Here is a 20283-nt window from a genome sequence, read left to right as displayed (position 1 = left end):
CCTAAGGCAACCTGTCCCATCCCAGGCAGTCCTAAGGCAGCCTGTCCCATCCCAGGCAGTCCTAAGGCATGGTGTTACTTCCCAGGCAGTCCTAAGGCAGCCTCTCCCACCCCAGGTAGTCCTAAGCCAGCCTGTCCCATCCCTGGCAGTCCTAAAGCAGCCTGTCCCATCCCTAGCAGTCCTAAGGCAGCCTCTCCCATCCCAGGCAGTCCTAAGCCAGCCTGTCCCATCCCTGGCAGTTCTAAGGCAGCCTCTCCCATCCCAGGTAGTCCTAAGCCAGCCTGTCCCATCCCTGGCAGTCCTAAGGCAGCCTGTCCCATCCCTAGCAGTCCTAAGGCACCCTGTCCCATCCCAGGCAGTCCTAAGCCAGCCTGTCCCATCCCTGGCAGTCCTAAAGCAGCCTGTCCCATCCCAGACAGTCCTAAGGCAACCTGCCCCATCCCAGGCAGTCCTAAGGCAACCTGTCCCATCCAAGGCAGTGATAAAGTAGGCTGTGGAAAGTGGAAAAACACCACAGAGGATTGTTTTGTGCAGGAAGGTGTACTATCCTGCACAAAAGCAATACTGGTCCACTATTGTGCAAGGGTGCCTGCGTTGGCTCTAGGCAGTACATAGTGTGCCAGCGCAAGGAGAGGACAGGTGTGCGCCATATAATGTCAAATATGGTGCATTCCTGCCCTCTCCCTATCACCTATCCTGGGCCATCACAAGGCAGGCTGTCACCTCCCAGACATCCCCAAAATTGGGTGTCAGCTCCCAGAGAGCCCCAGGGCAGAATGTTACCCTCCAAGGTAGTCTCAAGATAGGGCGCCACCATCCCAAACATTCCAAAGACATTCGACAGTCCCTAGGCCGGCGTCTCTGAAGACGTTTATTGAGGGGAACTGTGTTTCTACTTCAAACCTTTGTGTAAAATATCCCTTCCTAGATTCGTCCAGACCCTTAAGACCAGCAGGAGGGTGCGGAGGGCTGAATAACCTCCCCTGTTGGTGTGTGGTGCAGAGTTCATGGTCTGGTCACCCTCCCCACCCCCACACTCTCCTCACCTCTCCTCCTGGGTCTGTGCGCCTAGATCGGCACACAACGCCAAGGTAATCCTCACACCGGTGAACCCCCTGGAGCACGTGGCTCTGTTGTACTCCAGATGTGACCCCACTCTTAATGAAGGGTGGCACTTGCCAAACTCAACCAGGGCTTTGGTTGACGGATGGTTGGAGCAGCTGGGATCTTTGAGCAGGGCACAGGCCATGTTGCCTGTACCCATGGGATGAGTCTACCAACCTGCACAGCGTGAAATCTAATCTGTCCCCATAACTGGGGTAATTCAGCTTCCGCTGCGTCTGTGTGGGCGCCAGTGGTGGCTCTCAAGGGCCGGTCTCTTGTATTCTTCACAGAGGGTCAACAGGACAGATATCCGCCCAGGGCCAGGGACCCTCAGGCGGCTGTTCCTTCCCAAGGCCAGACCAAGCATCGGTCACAGGAGGTCCCTGTAGCGGTGTCCTGCTGGGGACTGGAGGACTGCCGCCCTAGAGAGCAGAGGCGTGCTGCTGGAGGAGGACCTGAGGCGAGCGTGTCCTACCAGAAGGTGGAGCGGCCAAATGGCTATGACCAGGCCAGGACTGCTCTTCACTGGGTGGTCACGGAGGTCCTTCAAGTACTGACGGTGAGCCCTCAGATATTGTGGGAGCCTTTCTCATCTGTTCCTGCCTCAGAGGGACAGAAGGGCTTTTAACCATTGTCACTCGGACTGAAGGTTGTACCATCTCAATGTGACTTACGGTTCCAAGGATAATGTGGTTTTAAAGTAGGGGAACAGCCCTTGCAATGAATCTAGTCAATGTGAAGGTATCCAGTGAGAGGGACCGGTCAAGGAGGTGTCTCCGCCACCCAAAGATGTCACCTGGTACCAGCGGTAAAGACAAAAGGCGAAGGAAAGGGGGTTCCTCCCCGGAAACCTGGGGTAAGTACTGAGGCGGTCGGCAGCACCAGGCTCTGATGAATCATTCAGTTTCCAGACAGATGTGTCTCCTCTGTGCTGTACACAGAGGCTCTCTCAACTGTCTGTATATATGGGGTTGTCTAAGCCCCTTCAACTAGTCTTACTACCTGGCTCTGTTCTAGTGTTGGCTTCTGGCTATCTTCTAATAATCTAAACTCCTGGTCCTGTTCTAGTCTTCCCTTCTGGCTCTCTTCACCGAGTCTTGACTCCTAGCTCTCTTCCAGGCTTCCCTTCTAGCTCTCGTTTACTACTCTTAACTCCTGGTTCTGTTCTAGTCTTTTGTTCTAGCTCTCTTCTACTAATCTTAACTTCTTTTTTTATTCTAGTCTTCCCTTCTGGCTCTCTTCACCGAGTCTTAAATCCTAGCTCTCTTCCAGGCTTCCCTTCTAGCTCTTGTTTATTAGTCTTAACTCCGGGCTCTCTTCTAGGCTTCACTTCTAACTCTCTTCTCCTAGTCTAAACTCCTGGCCTTGTTCTAGTCTTCCCTTCTGGGTCTCTTCACCGAGTCTTAAATCCTAGCTCTCTTACAGGCTCTAGCTCTCGTTTACTAGTCTTAACTCCTGGCTCTCTTCCAGGCTTCCCTTCTGGCTCTCTTCTACTAGTCTATACTCCTGGCCCTGTTCTAGTCTTCCCTTCTGGCTCTCTTCACCGAGTCTTGACTCCTAGCTCTCTTCCAGGCTTCCCTTCTAGCTCTCGTCTACTAGTCTTAACTCTGGGCTCTCTTCCAGGCTTCACTTCTAACTCTCTTCTCCTAGTCTAAACTCCTGGCCTTGTTCCAGTCTTCCCTTCTGGCTCTCGTCACCGAGTCTTGACTCCTAGCTCTCTTCAAGGCTTCCCTTCTAGCTCTCGTTTACTAGTCTGAACTCCTGGCTCTCTTCCAGGCTTCACTTCTAACTCTCTTCTCCTAGTCTAAACTCCTGGCCTTGTTCCAGTCTTCCCTTCTGGCTCTCGTCACCGAGTCTTGACTCCTAGCTCTCTTCAAGGCTTCCCTTCTAGCTCTCGTTTACTAGTCTGAACTCCTGGCTCTCTTCCAGGCTTCACTTCTAACTCTCTTCTCCTAGTCTAAACTCCTGGCCTTGTTCCAGTCTTCCCTTCTGGCTCTCGTCACCGAGTCTTGACTCCTAGCTCTCTTCAAGGCTTCCCTTCTAGCTCTCGTTTACTAGTCTGAACTCCTGGCTCTCTTCCAGGCTTCACTTCTAACTCTCTTCTCCTAGTCTAAACTCCTGGCCTTGTTCCAGTCTTCCCTTCTGGCTCTCGTCACCGAGTCTTGACTCCTAGCTCTCTTCAAGGCTTCCCTTCTAGCTCTCGTTTACTAGTCTGAACTCCTGGCTCTCTTCCAGGCTTCACTTCTAACTCTCTTCTCCTAGTCTAAACTCCTGGCCTTGTTCCAGTCTTCCCTTCTGGCTCTCGTCACCGAGTCTTGACTCCTAGCTCTCTTCAAGGCTTCCCTTCTAGCTCTCGTTTACTAGTCTGAACTCCTGGCTCTCTTCCAGGCTTCACTTCTAACTCTCTTCTCCTAGTCTAAACTCCTGGCCTTGTTCTAGTCTTCCCTTCTGGCTCTCTTCACCGAGTCTTGACTCCTAGCTCTCTTACAGGCTCTAGCTCTCGTTTACTAGTCTGAACTCCTGGCTCTCTTCCAGGCTTCACTTCTAACTCTCTTCTCCTAGTCTAAACTCCTGGCCTTGTTCTAGTCTTCCCTTCTGGCTCTCTTCACCGAGTCTTAAATCCTAGCTCTCTTACAGGCTCTAGCTCTCGTTTACTAGTCTTAACTCCTGGCTCTCTTACAGGCTTCTCTTCTAACTCTCTTCCCTTAGTCTAAACTCCTAGCGCTGTTTCAGTCTTCCCTTCTCGCTCTTCTCCTAGTCTTAACTTCTAGCTCTCTTCCAGGTTTCTCTTCTAACTCTCTTCTCAGGGTATCTCCTGGCTCTTTGTTCTAGTCTCCCATCTGGCTTTCTCCTCCAAGTTTTAAAACAAATAAATCTTTATTGTGATTTTTATAATACACAAAAACAATTTTAATAACGTACAAAGTACCCCACAATGTACCTCATAAACATTATAATAAAGAAGATCCCAATAAGGAGTCATAAGTTCATAAGAAAGGAAGAAAAGAGAGACAAGAATTGTTTTAAATAAATAAGGAACAGAAGACTCATCACTTTTAACTAACATAGTTTAAGAAACACTCAGGGGAGCCCTCCCTCGTATAAAATGTGCTCCTCGTAAACAAACATAGAGCACCGACAGCCTCAAGCTTATCATCGCAAAAACGAATCCTAAAATCAAAGCACCCCAAACGCCACCCCAATTTAATCGGGGGACAAAATGTAGTGGTCGCATGCCAAAGGAAAACAGTCAATGATCACAAGGTCTTAAAAAGGACGCCAAACCTCTTCAGAAACATGCATTTGATCTTGAACCCTGTAAATTCGGCGTTCATACGTAGCCAACCTATAAAGCTCAGCTGTCCACTCTTGATGCGTGGGGACCAGTGCAGGTCACCGGTGCCTTAAAATACAGATCTTGGTCACCATAAGAGCTGCTGACGTCCATCTGCGCCAATGGGAAGTCGTGTTATCCAAATCAATAAAGTCATGTAACAGCCATTTTGTCTGACGCCGCAAAAGTAATAAAACTGGTTGAACTTAGCAGTTCCCACATACAGCGCCAATATGAATCTAATGCAGGGCATGACCAAAGCATGTGGTACAAATCCCATGCTGCCCTAGAGCGCCTCCAGCATGCCGCACTGGAGTTAGACGACCTTTGTACAATTTGAAAGGAGACCAATATCAATTGTGCAGAATTTTGTAATAAGCAAACTTTAAACGCGCTTCTCTGAGCGAGCGACCGTGATACTCTTAGATTTCCTTCCAGTCGCCCTCCGAGTATTCCACTTCTAACCGCTCCTGCCAACAGGATTGAGCCGCAAGACAAGTTTCACACCGCCCTTTGGATGCCCCGCAGTCTAAGGTAGTCAATGATTGGCGAGGGTGAGAGATGTATCGGATCGCACCCTAGTTTTCCTCTCAAGCAAATCCGCACTCGCCAATACTTCCAAAGCTGCGACAGGGGAAGGGAAGATTCTGTTTTTAACAATTCAAAGGAATGAAACGAGTCCCCATCAAGGAGGACTCCAATGGTTTCAGTTCCCCGTTGTTCCCGCAAAGCCCATCCAAACAGTTTCTGATCTACAATGATTTCCGCATTATTCCAAAGTGGCGCGTCCTTATGAACTGTACTATCCACTCTCAAGCATCAGTGCAAATCCCTCCAATGCAGCCCACATGGCCCTACCAGTCGGAGGACAGGCTGGGCTTGCTAAGACACGAGAATTGTACAAGATACCCAAGCCCCAGAACCCTTAACAAGATTCCGCTCCTATATCACCCAATGTGGCCGACTGGCAACAAGAACCAACAGATCTCATCCCTCAATCCAGACATCATCTTCCTCACAGAGACCTGGCTGAACCCGGTCTCCATACCAAAAGTCGGCATTGCCATCCCGAAGGCTACACACCGGGACCAAACCAACAAACACAGAGGTGGAATTTCCATCATCTACAAGGACACCAGACGCTGCACAACCTCCTCTGATGACTCAACCCTAATAATGGAGCATCTCAACTTCCAACTTCACACAGACGGAAAAAACACCATCAGACGCACCCGCACATACAGACGGCCAGGACCACGTCCCATGTTGTGCAACACCATCCCTGACCTCATCACCCCGAACGCCATCAATTCCAAGCACTACATCTTCCTAGAGGATCTTAACTTCCCCATCGATGATCCCAGCGACACCAACACAACCGACCTCCTGGAAAGCATGAGCAACATCAGCCTCAAGCCACCTGTCACTGACCCCACTCACATCGCAGTGCACACGCTCGACCCCATCTTCACTTCCAGTGACAGAGTGAGGCACAGCCACATCTCACAGCTCACCTGAACCTAGCACTGCAGTGTCCACTGTAACAACTCGGGCCCTACCAACAACAGTGACACGCTCCCCAACAATGTGCAGAAACTTTAAAAACACATCAGAAAATCAATGGAACAACAACTCAACTACCACCTCCCAGGCATCCGACCCAGAGCAGGCTGCGAAGAACTTCCCAAAACAGATCACAGAATGCGCCGACACAGTCGCCCCCGCCAAGCCAGACAAGCCAAAAGGACCTGCCAGAAGAGCCAGCTGGTTCACAGAGGAGCCTTAATCCACCAAACACAACTGCAGACAACTAGAAAGGAAGCGGTGCACTAGCAAAGAGATAGGAGACCACACCATCTTGAAGCCAGCACTGGACCAGTACCACCGCCTCCTGAAAGAAACAAAAGGACGCCCTAGCACAGGGATTTAAATGGGATGAAAAAACTGGTGGGTCTCTCAAAGGCATGGCCAGAGTATTTAAGGGCATGGCTTAAAAACACAAGTAAGCTAAAAATCTGTGCTTAGCATAGTCTGCCGCCCAACTTGTATTTTGCTGTTTCTGTCATTGCATCTAGATATATGATACAACAAGTAACATCATACCTACAACACGTCAGGACTATTGGCTTTGTCAATGGTTGTTAGTTCCATAAGATAAATAAGCAGCAACTATGGCTTGTATATAATATTGAAAAAGGTTCCACTAAAAGCCCTGGTGACACCACGACAATGTTGCTGCTCCTGAGTTTCAAAAAGAGAAGGGAAATCCGGAGAGAAAATGACTCTTTAAAGGATTTCCATTCCCTACAACGCTCACCTCGCATGACGTCATGCCGTAACTTCTCCACTAGTGAGAAGTGAGCAGTGAGAGCACGCGCACATGATGTGCCTGCTGTCACTGCAGTCCGCCTGTGCCAAGGCACAAAACAGAGCCCGATAGAGACTCGTTTCGAGGCCTTTAAAAAACTGCCGGTGCTCAGACCCGGTGAAACCCAGCCTTCTTAAAGCCCTGCCCTAGCAGACCGTATAGAAGCCAGCGCAAACCACAGCAAGGAGCTCTTTGCCATCGTGAAGGAGTTCGCCAACATGCAGCCACCAAGATGTACCTGTACCTCATTGGCACACCCTCATTAGCCGGCTGACTGTTCCCTACCTCATTGGCTTCTCATGTCATCATTAGCTGACTGTACCTCTCTTACCTCATTGGACTCCGGCACCTTTATGGGTTGAAGGCTCCATTATTTTAATGAGTTCCAACACCATCTTTGGTTGACTATCCCCATGCCTCATTGGGCTCCCACACTCTTACTGGCTCAGTGCACCCTTGCCTCGTTAGGCCCCCATGCCCTCATTGGTTGAATGTACCTGTATCTCATTCATTGGGCTCCCATACTCTCATTGGTTGAATGTACCTGTATCTCATTGGGCTCCCACACTCTCATTGGTTGAATGTACCTGTATCTCATTGGGCTCCCACACCCTCATTGGTTGAATGTACATGTATCTCATTGGGCTCCTACACCCTCATTGGTTGAATGTACCTGTATCTCATTGGGCTCCTACACCCTCATTGGTTGAATGTACCCTTACCTCGTTGGGCCCCCACGCCCTCACCAGCTGGCTGACTGGTAACTACCTCATTGGCTTCCCACGTCATCATTAGCTGACTGTACCCTCTTACCTCATTGGGCTCCCACATCCAGACGTCAAAGGTCGGCTTCCTTAGGGCCTCGATGGTTTCTCGCGAGAGCATGTACTGGAGAGAAGAGAGTCTGGTTAATGCATGAGTGGCGCAGAGTGGGAGAGTGGGGGCACGGAGGATCCGGGGGGGCAGGTGTGGGGTGGGGGCAAGGAACAGAGCAGGAATATAAGGTGACAGAGGGGACACAAGGGGGAAGAGAAGGCTGCACAGGTGATGGCACGCTCACCAGGGACTAGGACACGTGGACATGTACATACAAGTCAGGGTCTTGTCCTCGGGCCAGGGGACCACCGTGACGTCACCTCCCACGCGAGCAGGGGTTGGGACCGGTGCTACGCTCCTGTGACGCGTAGCATACACCCCTGTCTCTGCGTTTGTAGCCTCTTGTCCTGTTTGCAGAGCCTGCCCTCTATGACAGTTTGCTTTGTCAGGAGCTGCCTCGCCTCACAGTATTCCTTTGTTCCCTTTCTTTCATGTTGCCTTGTACTTTGCATGTGTGCCCTGTTCCTGTTGCCAGTCAGCTGCCAGGCCCTTGCTGGGTGGCAGCAGCTGGCACCTTTCACCCTCTTCCTTACTCTGTCCGTGAAGTGTCTCTGTTTGCTTTCCTTTCCTTCGACCCTGAGTGTCCTTCGCTGCCTCTCTTGGACCGAGGGCCTGCTCCGGGTCCCGGGTACCACCCTGTCCCAGTCCACGCTCGGCACTGCCCGTGGCGGAGGGCAGTTGCTACCCCAGACTGCCCGTGGGGACAGTTGGCTGTTGTCTCTCGTTTCTGCTCACGGGGCCCCCTCGTGGTTTCTGGTGTCACGTGGCTAGTCTTCAGTTATACCTGCTGTCTCTGATCTCTGTCTCTAGTGCGTCCTCAGTTTCCTCTCTCCGCCTTCAGCTGTCCCCCTCCCGGGTCCTGATTCCTCTTCTCACTGCGACGCTCGGTGCCAGTTCCAAAGTGCCCTTTACTCTCTGTTCCAAAGAGGGCTGGAAGCTTCAGGTGTTGCATCTCGAACCTCCGAGGTCGTATCTGCCTCGGCCCTCTGGCCAGACCTGCTCCAGGTTCACACCGAGGAGGACTGAACACCGTTCCTTCACTCAGCAGAAACTAGGAATGACTACTGGCGCCGCTTCGAGCATCCTTCAGGACCCTACCGGAAGACCCCATAACCCATACCAGCACATCCCAAACACAGAAGACTTCATATCATATAGCAGGACATTCCATACTCACAGACCCCATACAAGGACATCCCATACACAGAAGACCCCATACCAGGACATCCCATACTATGAAGACCCCATACCCCACACCAGGACATACTCTGAACACCACATACCCTATACCAGGACATCCCTTACTCTGAAGGCCCCATACCCTATAGCAAGATAGCCCTTACTCAGAAGACCCCATACCCTATACCGGGACGATCTTTACTCAGAAGACCCCATTCCTACACCAGGATGTCCCGCACTGCCATCAACCCTGGTTTCACACTGTCTTGTGTCTTTCTTCTTTCCTGTCTCTCTCTCTCACTCTCTCTCTGTCTCTGTCTGTCTGTCTCTCTCTCTCTCCTCTTCTCTCTGTCTCTCTCCGTCTTTGTATCTCGCTCCTCTCTCCTCTCTCCTCTTCTCTCTCTCTCTCTCCCCCTCTCTCTCTTTCTCTCTCTCCCTCTGTCCACCTTTGCCCCTGTCCTCCGAGCATCCACCGACCTCCATGTTCAGCTTCCAGTCCGCCTGGCCTGTACCACAGACCCCTACACCACCCCCTTGACATCCACAGACCAACAGAGAAGACACTCTGTCGGCAACTGACAGGGACCGGTGGCTGAAAACAGGGAAGATGGCCAGGTTATTGTATGGACAGATGGACGTGACAGACGGACAAGCAGTGGGATAGAAGGACTGAAGAAGGGTGCACGAGAAGGAATGCTGTGGAAAGAGGGGTAAACAGGGAGAACGGGGATAAAAAGCTGACATTGTCTGTGCTCACATGGCCAATCATAAAAGCAGAAGTCAGGAGCTCGTGGGTGGGACATCGTTGAAGCGGAGACCCAATCACAACGGGCCTCAGAAGACAGATCACTCAGATCGGATACAATATTGATTGCTTGAAAGAACATTCTGAAATAATTTCATCAGGTCAGTAGGTGGGAAGATGTTATTAACACCATTTCATGATTTTGCCCCCAGTCAGCACTTGAACTGCGACGTTTTCACTCAATGTGAAACACACACTAAGGAAGTCTGGACCCGCCCGGGTTCTGGAGTGTGTTGAGTCGCAGTGAAAGTGCCCCATAATCAATATTCGGTTTATTAAATCCTGCCATTAGTCCGCCTTCTGTTTCTACGCCCCTGGGTGGGCGCCCAGAGTTCGAGAGGGCAGAAGAGCAGGTGCCCAGGTGATGCCCAGGGGCCCCTGGCTGCCTCCCAGGTGTGAACATTAAACACACATGTAGAGGCGTGTCCTCAGCGGTGGGGGAGGGGCTTACAGCCCTCCTCGCCCATGCATGAGGCTGCACACAGACCTGGCAGGCTTTAATAAACCACAGACCACCTTAGACCCCCACACAGCACCCAGCCTTAAAGATCACACCAGACAGGAAGGGATTCGTCGCCACCGGAAGAGATCGGAAAAGACCCAAGATCAATAGATGATGCAGCAGAAAATGATTCTCGAAAAGAAATAGCGCTGAGTGGCCCTGGAGAGTGGGGGCGAGGAGCTTTACCTCCGTGTAAACCTTGTCCAAGGACACTGGCTCCACCTTGAATAAAGACAAGAACATACATGTCGAATGTGAGTCCATGGAGTCACGTGCCCACGGGAGCGGACACATAAGCGCTGCTTTAGGTAATGACCGGTAAGGGCCTCCCGTCACAGTCCTGGTTCCCATCCCTCCCTCCCTGTCTCGGCTTCTCCTGCTCGGTGGTACGGGATGTTGGTCGACTCCACATCCTTTGATTCTCGGCCAATCACTTAGAGCCAGATGCATCAACAAACCAATTTGCGATTTCCTAATTGCGAATCCTTGCAATTCGCAATTAGAAAATCGCAAAACGGAATGCATGAAAGTGTGTTTAACACTTTCTGCGATTCCCAGTGGGTCTTAAATGACCTACCTCATGAATATTAATGAGGTACGTCGCAATTTGCAACCCCCTAGGAATCGCAAAAATCACGGGGATGGCGCCCTGCTGGGCTCAGCAGACCACCATGTCCGTGATTGCTTTTAAATAAAGCAATTTTTTTTTGTAAAGCAGCCCGTTTAAAGGAAAACGGGATGCTTTACAAAAGAGAAAATGAAAACTTTTCCTTTTATTTTCTAAGAGCAGGCAGGGGTCCGTGGGACCACAGGGGTCCCTGGGACCAGTGCCGGCTCTTAAAATGCTTTTACAGACATTCACAAAGGGGAAGGGGTCCCTTGGGGACTCCTTCCCGTTTGCGAATTGGTTACCATCTACTTGAAGTAGGTAGAAAAATGTGAATGTTTTGCGCTCGCATTTCTGTCGCAAAATATTCAAGCATACGGTACTAGGAAGGGATGCCCTAAACACGCTCCTTCCTAATAGCAAATCGAAAACCCATTTTGCGATTCACTAACAGTTTACCGAATCGCAAAATAGGGTTTCCTGCATCAGAAGAGCATTTTTCTGCATTCGCAAACTCTACGAATCGTCCGTTTGCAAAGTCAAAAACTGCTTGATGCTTCTGGCTCTATATCTCCCCGTGCCTCCCAAAAAAATGAATGTGCCCTTGTGTAACGTAACTGGTGCTCACGTAAAGCGCTCCAATACCTTCGGGTCGAGTTTGCGCTATATAAATCTGCACACAAAAAAAAAGGTAAGGTCGGGGTTATGTGCCACAGAGTGTGGGCGTGGCCTGGAGGGTAGGGATGGGAGCAGGGGAGCTTCAGCTTGGGATGTGTGCAGGGAGGAGCTATCGCTCATGCGTGTAAGGACTGTGAGGGGGAGTTCTGGCGAGGAGGTAATGTACTTTTTTACACTGTGAGACCTTAGAGGGCTAAAGTGATACCTGCAGATGTCTGTGTGGGACCAACGAGTCACAGATCCTATTTGGCGTAATGGGAGATGGTGGTTTGTGTATTTATAGCGCTACGAGGCCCCAGCCTGTGACAGAAAGCACTGTGAATGTATGACATTGTTTATATCTATATATTTTAATAATGAGTAATCGGACTATGCCTAAAATACTTTTAGAAGTGATGAATAAAGGACGCATTCCAGAACTCAGGGGATGACACCCTCACACTACCTCTCACTAGGAATAAATCTTTGCCACCGTGGAACTCCAAGTGGCAGTGGGGCAACCCCAGTCCCCGCGATGTGTGTGTGTGTGTGTGGGGGGGGGGGGGGAGGGGAGGGGGTTGAGCTCCTCCATGTGCTTTGCAGCCCCCCCCCCCCCCTCAAGGTTCCTTACACCCCTGCCAAGGGGCTCTATAAGTTAAAGCCTGGGCCGGCTCCCAGCCATCTTTTGATTTGGGGATTAACCCCTTGCGCACACTGTGGGCCCCTTGTTTCTTCTTTAGTTTCCTGCCCCTCCCTCTGCTTCACACCACAGGAGGGACCCCGCATTCACTTCCAGGCAGAGACATCTCAAGGTCAGCCGTAACCTCTAAGGGAGGGTCTTTTTAAGTTTGTAAAGAGGTAAGTCCAGGGGGTGGCAGGGAGGAGACATTCAGATGCAGAGCCCTGGTCCCCCCAATCCTGGGGCCCCCCATGATTGGCCCAGGAGCTAGTCAAAGAGATGTGGGGCTCGTTTATTATTTACAAATGAACAGAGACAGCTTCCCCGGAGAGATGCCTCTATATGGACCATCATTACCATTAGTGCGGCAGGTGCTGTGGCACCGGAGCCAGGGGTGTGACTGGCCAATCCACCCCAATAATGGCCGTGATGCTGCGAGGAAGGGGAGTAGGGCCCGTTTAGTAGAGGAGTGATAGCCCAGTGACTTGGGCAGAGCAGACAGTCTGATTCACAGATCTGTAGGTATGAATGGTGCTGCAGGTGCAGTGGCACCAGGGCCTGGCACTATGAGGGGCCAACTAAACTCCAATTACGGCTTGGGTGGCACCTTTGCAGCAAAAACAGGGGCAACACTTTGGAGACTCATTCTTTTCAAAGGGAAGAGGTGTGGCGTACCGGTAAGAGCTGGCAACTCTGGAACTGGGGACCTAGCCTCAAGTCCCAGCTATGGCTCAACACCCTGTGATTCTGGGCAAATCATTTAATCTTCCTGTGCCTACAAAAAACACTATCTGACCTTGTGTTATGGAATGTGAAGCGCCCCCACGACCTGGGGCAGAGTTTGCAATATTGCATATTTAAAACTCCCTAAAAGAGGGATGGCTCAAGATTGGGGTGATGATCAGGCAGGTTGGGGGATTGGTGAAAGAGGCAGAGGTGTTACTCTGCTAACCAGGGCCACGGCTATCATTGGTGCATCAGGATCAGTTGCACCGGGGGCCAGGAGTGCAAGCGGCTCACAATACCCCGGTTAAGGGGAGAAAAGTGTTTTCCTCAATTTCTGTTTTTGCTTGATAAAGTTGCTCTTTTGTAAGTCTCACATTTATTGTGGATTATAAGTTAAAGAGAGAGTCTTCCTGAATTTACCTCACAAGCCCCTTCCTCTGCTCAGCCCTGTCCCTCCTGCTCCCCAATCCTTGCCATAAAGTTTTTGAGGGGGTCCTGACTTCAAAACATTTTGCTTTGGGGGGCTCTGAACAAGAATGTTTCAAGACCTCTGCCCTAGGCTCACAGGGAAAGGAAACCCAAATAAACTAAAAAAAGAACAACCCACTCCTCTGGGAGGGAACAGCATGTGCCCATTTTATCACTTAACATAGGGCGAGGGTCACCGTGGGACAGGAGTGCTAGGGCGTGGCTCACCGCGGCACAGGAGTGCTAGGGCGTAGGTCTTCGTGGGACAGGAGCGCTAAGGCATGGGTCATCATGGGACAGGAGTGCTAGGGCGTGGGCCATCGTGGGACAGGAGTGCTAGGGCGTGGGTCTCCACGGGACAGGAGTGCTAGGGCGTGGCTCACCGTGGCACAGGAGTGCTAGGGCGTGGGTCACCGTGGGACAGGAGTGCTAGGGCGTGGGTCACCGTGGGACAGGAGTGCTAGGGCGTGGGTCACCGTGGGACAGGAGTGCTAGGGGGTGGGTCACCGTGGAACAGGAGTGCTAGGGTGTGGGTCACCGTGGGACAGGAGTGCTAGGGCGTGGGTCACCGTGGGACAGGAGTGCTAGGGTGTGGGTCACTGAGGGGCAGGAGTGCTAGGGCGTGGGTCACCGTGGGACAGGAGTGCTAGGGCGTGGGACAGGAGTGCTAGGGTGTGGGTCACCGTGGGACAGGGGTGCTAGGGGGTGGGTCACCGTGGAACAGGAGTGCTAGGGTGTGGGTCACCGTGGGACAGGAGTGCTAGGGCGTGGGTCACCGTGGGACAGGAGTGCTAGGGTGTGGGTCACTGAGGGGCAGGAGTGCTAGAGCGTGGGTCACTGTGGGACAGGAATGCTAGGGCGTGGGTCACCGTGGGACAGGAGTGCTAGGGCGTGGGTCACCGTGGGACAGGAGTGCTAGGGTGTGGGTCACCGTGGGACAGGGGTGCTAGGGCATGGGTCATCGTGGCACAGGAGTGCTTGGGCGTGGGTCACTGTGGGACAGGAGTGCTACAGCGTGGGTCACAATGGAACAGGAGAGCTAGGGCGTGGGTCACCGTGGGACAGGAGTGCTAGGGGGTGGGTCACCGTGGGATAGGAGTGCTAAGGCGTGGGTCACCGTGGGACAGGAGTGCTAGGGTGTGGGTCACCGTGGGACAGGAGTGCTAGGGTGTGGGTCACTGTGGGGCAGGAGTGCTAGGGCGTGGGTCACTGTGGGACAGGAATGCTAGGGCGTCGGTCACCGCGGGACAGGAGTGCTAGGGGGAGGGTCTTCGTGGGACAGGAGTGCAAGGGCGTGGGTCACCGTGGTACAGGAGTGCTAGGGCATGGGTCACCGTGGGACAGGAGTGCTAGGGGGTGGATCACCATGGGACAGGAGTGCTAGGGCGTGGGTCATCGTGGGACAGGAGTGGCGTGGGTCTTTGTTGGACAGAAGTGCAAGGGCGTGAGTCTCCGCGGGACAGTAGTGCTAGGACGTGAGTCACCGCGGGACAGGAGCGCTAAGGCGTGGGTCATCGTGGGACATCACTGCTAGGGCGTGGGTCACCGCGGGAAAGGAGTACTAAGGCGTGGGTCTTCGTGGGACAGGAGCGCTAAGGCGTGGGTCTTCGTGGGACAGGAGCGCTAAGGTGTGGGTCATCGTGGGACAAGAGTGCTAGGGCGTGGCTCACCGTGGCACAGGAGTGCTAGGGCGTGGGTCAGCGTGGGACAGGAGTGCCTGGGCGTGGGTCACAGCGGGACAGGAGTGCTAGGGCGTGGGTCACCATGTGGACAGGAGTGCTAGGGGGTGGGTCTACGTGGGACAGGAGTGCTAGGGCGTGGCTCATCGTGCGACAGGCGTGCTAGGGCACGGGTTACCTTGTGGACAGGAGTGCTGGGGGGGTCACCGTGGGAAAGGAGTGCTAGGGCAAGGGTCACCGTGGGACAGGAGTGCTAGGGCAAGGGTCATCGTGGGACAGGAGTGCTAGGGCGTGGGTCATTGTGGGACAGGAGTGCTACGGCGTGGGTCATCACGGGACAGAAGTGCTAAGGTGTGGGTCACCGCGGGACAGGAGTGCTAGGGCGTGGGTTACCGTGGGACAGGAGTGCTAGGGCGTGGGTCACCGTGGGACAGGAGTGCTAGGGTGTGGGTCACCGTGGGACAGGAGTGCTAGGGCGTGGGTCATCGTGGCACAGGAGTGCTTGGGCGTGGGTCACCGTGGGACAGGAGTGCTACAGCGTGGGTCACAATGGAACAGGAGAGCTAGGGCGTGGGTCACCGTGGGACAGGAGTGCTAGGGTGTGGGTCACCGTGGGACAGGAGTGCTAGGGGGTGGGTCACCGTGGAACAGGAGTGCTAAGGTGGGGGTCACCGTGGGACAGGAGTGCTAGGGTGTGGGTCACTGAGGGGCAGGAGTGCTAGGGTGTGGGTCACTGTGGGGCAGGAATGCTAGGGCGTGGGTCACCGCGGGACAGGAGTGCTAGGGCGTGGGTCACCGTAGGATAGGAGTACTAGGGCGTGGGTCACCGTGGGACAGGAGTGCTAGGGCATGGGTCTTCATGGGACAACAGCGCTTGTTTCATCTCTGCACAAGATCACACTCCTCTCTGCAGGTTTGCAGTACTTTTCATGGGAGTTTCTAGGTGACTCAAGAGTTTAAGAAATGTCTGCTCCAAGTGAATTTAAACGCAATGATGGCAAGCAAGCCATGGGTTGCACACACGCCCTGCTGTGCTGGTGAGGACACACCCCTCTGTACATGTAAGGAGATGCCCTGCTGCGCTGGTAATGAGATGGCTTGCTGCGCTGGTAATGAGATGGCTTGCTGCGCTGGTAATGAGATCCCCTGCTAAGCTTACCCTTATGGAGGCTTGTCTTTGCTGGTAATAAGATGGCACACTTTTCTTGCAATGAGATGCCCATCTGTGCTGGTAATGAGTGCCCCTCTGTGCTGGTAATGAGATGCCCATCTGTGCTGGTACAGAGTGCCCCTCTGTGCTGGTAATGAGATGCCCAGCTGTGCTGGTAATGAGTGCCCATCTGTGCTGGTAATGAGTGCCCCTCTGTGCTGGTAATGAGATGCCCAGCTGTGCTGGTAATGAGTGCCCCTCTGTGCTGGTAATGAGTGCCCCTCTGTGCTGGTAATGAGATGCCCTACTATGCTGGTTAAGTTGAATGAGATGCCCTGCGAAGCTTACCCTTATGGAGGCTCCTCTTTGCTGGTAATAAGATGGCACACTTTTCTTGCAATGAGATGCCCCTCTGTGGTGGTATTGAGATGCCCCTCTATGCTTGTAATGAAATGGCCTGCTAAGCTTACCTTGGGAGAGGCTCATCTTTCCTCGTAATGAGATGCCCCACTTTGCAGGTCTTGAGATGCCCTTCTGTGCTGGTAATGAGATGTCCTGCTAAGTTTACCCTGGGATAGGTTCCTCTTTGCTGGTAATGAGATGCCCCTAGTTGCTGGTAATGAGCTGCACCTCTGTGTTGGTTGTGAGATGCCTCTCTGTACAGGTTGTGAGATGCTCCCCTCTGTGCTCGTAATGAGATGTCCCACCTTTATGGTAATGAGATGCCCCTCTGTGCTGGTTGCGAGATTGCCCTTGGTGCTGGTAATGAGGTGCCCCTTTTATACAAGTAATGAAATACCCCTCTGTGCTGGTAATGAGATGCCATTTTGTGCTGGGGTGATGAGATGCCCCTCTGTACTGTTAATGAGATGCCACTCTGTGCTGGTTCTGTGCAGGTTTTGAGACGCCCCTTTTATACAAGTAACAAGATGCTGCTCTGTGCTGGTTATGAGATGCCCCTCTGTGCTGGTTATGAGATGCTCCCCTCTGTGCTGGTAATGAGGTGCCCCTTTTATACAAGTAAGGAGATGCCCCTCTGTGCTGGTTATGAGATGCCCATTTTATACAAGTAATGAGATGCCCCTCTGTGCTGGTAATGAGATGCTCTCCTGTGCTGGTTCAATGCTGGTATTGAAATGCTCTGCTAAGATCAACCTTGAAGACTCCCTTCCGTGCTGGTAATGAGATGCCCCTCTGTGCTGGTAATGAGATGCTCTGCTAAGCTCACCTTGCAGGAGGCCCCTCTGTGCTGGTAATGAGATGCTCTGCTAAGCTCACCTTGCAGGAGGCCCCTCTGTGCTGGTAATGAGATGCTCTGCTAAGCTCACCTTGCAGGAGGCCCCTCTGTGCTGGTAATGAGATGCTCTGCTAAGCTCACCTTGCGGGAGGCCCCTCTGTGCTGGTAATGAGATGCCCCTCTGTGCTGGTAATGAGATGCTCTGCTAAGCTCACCTTGCAGGAGGCCCTTCCGTGCTGGTAATGAGATGCTCTGCTAAGCTCACCTTGCAGGAGGCCCTTCCGTGCTGGTAATGAGATGCTCTGCTAAGCTCACCTTGCAGGAGGCCCCTCTGTGCTGGTAATGAGATGCTCTGCTAAGCTCACCTTGCAGGAGGCCCCTCTGTGCTGGTAATGAGATGCTCTGCTAAGCTCACCTTGCGGGAGGCCCCTCTGTGCTGGTAATGAGATGCCCCTCTGTGCTGGTAATGAGATGCTCTGCTAAGCTCACCTTGCAGGAGGCCCTTCCGTGCTGGTAATGAGATGCTCTGCTAAGCTCACCTTGCAGGAGGCCCTTCCGTGCTGGTAATGAGATGCTCTGCTAAGCTCACCTTGCAGGAGGCCCCTCTGTGCTGGTAATGAGATGCTCTGGTAAGCTCACCTTGCAGGAGGCCCTTCCGTGCTGGTAATGAGATGCTCTGCTATGCTGCTAATAAGGGACGCCCTGCTGGGTAAAAGACGCGTTGTTAGTTTCTGATGCGTTCTTCTCACCTTGGGGTAGGCCGGCACATCTCTTCGAGGTGTTAACTTCTTGTTGTCATCAAAGAAGGTGTACTTGCAGGGGCAGTTTGTCCTGTGGAAGGTAGGTAGGAATGTGACAGTTAGTGATGGCGAGCAGGCGAGACACCTCAGAGAGGGAGTGGGAGAGGATGAGGATACCTTTTCGAGAAGTTCTTCAGGCGGTGGGACACACTCTTAAAGGGGTTGAGAGGCTTACTCACGTCACCTTCAAATGAGCCTCTCACAGGCCCGCTGGGGTGGGTTCAGGTGACCACTCAGTCGCATTTCCCTTCCTACAGACCTCCATCCTTCTTCTTGAGTAATGAGGTCTACCTTGACCACACCCAGTAGATTTCCCTTGGCCATCAGGAATTGGGGGTGTACCAACTTACCATTCAGAGCGGAGAAAGCACACAGGGTGTGTCCAAGTGAGAGTTCTGGCCAGTGTTTGGAAATGGAAAGAAGTTATTCCTGGAACCCATAAACTAGGAGTCAAGGTTTGGCAGAGCAAAGGGGGCGGAGTCACGAGCGACGGGGCTTGAAAAGCAGAGTCTGACACTCAACTTATACATTTATATCAATAAAATCTTCTGGAAAGTAATTAGCTATAAGGACATAAGTAATAGTAAATCTGTTCTAGCTTACTTAATTGGTCACAAACATTTTAAATGATCTTACAGGGTTAAGACACCTGCTGCACAGATCTTTGTGTCCCATCAAATTTGAGGAATTATAATAGTGGTAAGATAACTCTAGTGCTTAGCGCAGTTCTGGGAGAGCTCTGTGCTTTGTCCAGTCACAGTTTTGACTCATAAAATACCCTAGAGGGTTATTGCGCTTGCTGCAAAGCATATTGTGTAACGTGCAGAGAACAGATTTGTATTTTATGTAGGTTGTTAAGTGGGCTACTGCTTTTGACTCTGAGATAATTTTGTGACTTCCAGTTCATAAGTTGCAATCCTTCCAATATAGCGCTGCAATCTATTTACCGGCACCAGGGGGAGCTGCATCCAAACTGGGTTTATATCCTTATTGTTTTTTTTCTCAAGTTGTTGTTATACTAAGATTACAAGGACGGGCTCCTTTGGGAAGTAATAATGTCTTGTTGCTATAGACAATCCCAATCACTGCGTTACCTTTTATATCCTGACTTTGTGTTTCCACCAACCATCCACTTTTAACATATAATATCTACAAGGATGGCCGATATGTCATTCCTACACCTTATAACCCTCACTCTCTCATGTAACATTTCCTGTACATTGATTTACGTACTTGAATGTTTTGTGTGTGATGTTAAGCTCTCTGACACCCTACACTGGGATAAGTAGCACTCTAAAAGAACGGAGACAGATGGAAGTGAACGCGGTTGGGACAAGGACCGTCCTGACATACACATCATCTCACCGTGCGAGAGGATTGTGTCCACAAGGATCAGCAGCCATCTGAGTTGCTGGGACGTGAGAAGTTCGAGGAGTGTGGGGGAAACTTGCAAAATCTGAGGGATCCTTGCTTGCAACCAAGGGGACCTGTACTTGCTTGCGCTCCAGAGCGTTTGGTGTCCGAGGGGTGTCAGGGGAACCTGAGCCAGGAACTTGTGCAGGTGCCATCAGGTGCCTGGCGGTCTAATCCGTGTGGACAAAACTAAGTAACAGTGGGCCACAAGTATTAACATTTGTAATATCGATCACCTAATTATGATTTTCAATGATTTGCAATTAGGTAATCGCTATTACAAATGTATGAAACTCCAAGAGTTTCCTTTAGCGATTCACAGGGGGTCGCAAATCGACTTAGGTAATCGCTATTACAAATGTATGAAACTCCAAGAGTTTCATATAGCGATTCCTAGGGGGTCGCAAATCGACCTACCTCATTAATATTACAGACCACCATGTCCCCGATTGCTTTTAATGAAGCAATCTTTTTTTTAAATGCAGCCCGTTTTCCTTAAAGGAAAATGGATCTCGTTTAGAAAAAAACCCGAATAGTTCACTTTTCATTTTTTAAGACCAGGCAGTGGTCCGTGCTCTTAAAAAAGTTGGGGACCCCTTCCCATTTGCAAATGTGTTACCACCAACTTGTTATCTGCAAGAGTCGTGAATGACACCAGATGGTGTGTTTGATACGATGGGGCCAGTTTCTCGCATTGGA

General features: G+C 51.8%; 1 protein-coding gene across 1 annotated transcript in view; it reads right to left on the bottom strand.

The window, feature by feature from the left end:
* Positions 1 to 20283, bottom strand: part of PDE9A (phosphodiesterase 9A) — a 427071-nt gene that overhangs the window by 109062 nt on the left and 297726 nt on the right. Inside the window, exons 8-9 of the mRNA XM_085623687.1 lie at positions 18121 to 18202; positions 7620 to 7694 (exon numbers count right to left, since the gene is read on the bottom strand). Coding sequence (XP_085479813.1) covers positions 7620 to 7694; positions 18121 to 18202 — 157 coding nt within the window. The remainder of the gene's footprint in view (positions 1 to 7619; positions 7695 to 18120; positions 18203 to 20283) is intronic.

Source organism: Triturus cristatus, chromosome 8 (genome assembly GCF_964204655.1).
Source record: "Triturus cristatus chromosome 8, aTriCri1.1, whole genome shotgun sequence".
Lineage (NCBI taxonomy): Eukaryota > Metazoa > Chordata > Amphibia > Caudata > Salamandridae > Triturus > Triturus cristatus.
This window is presented reverse-complemented; position numbering and strand designations above follow the sequence as displayed.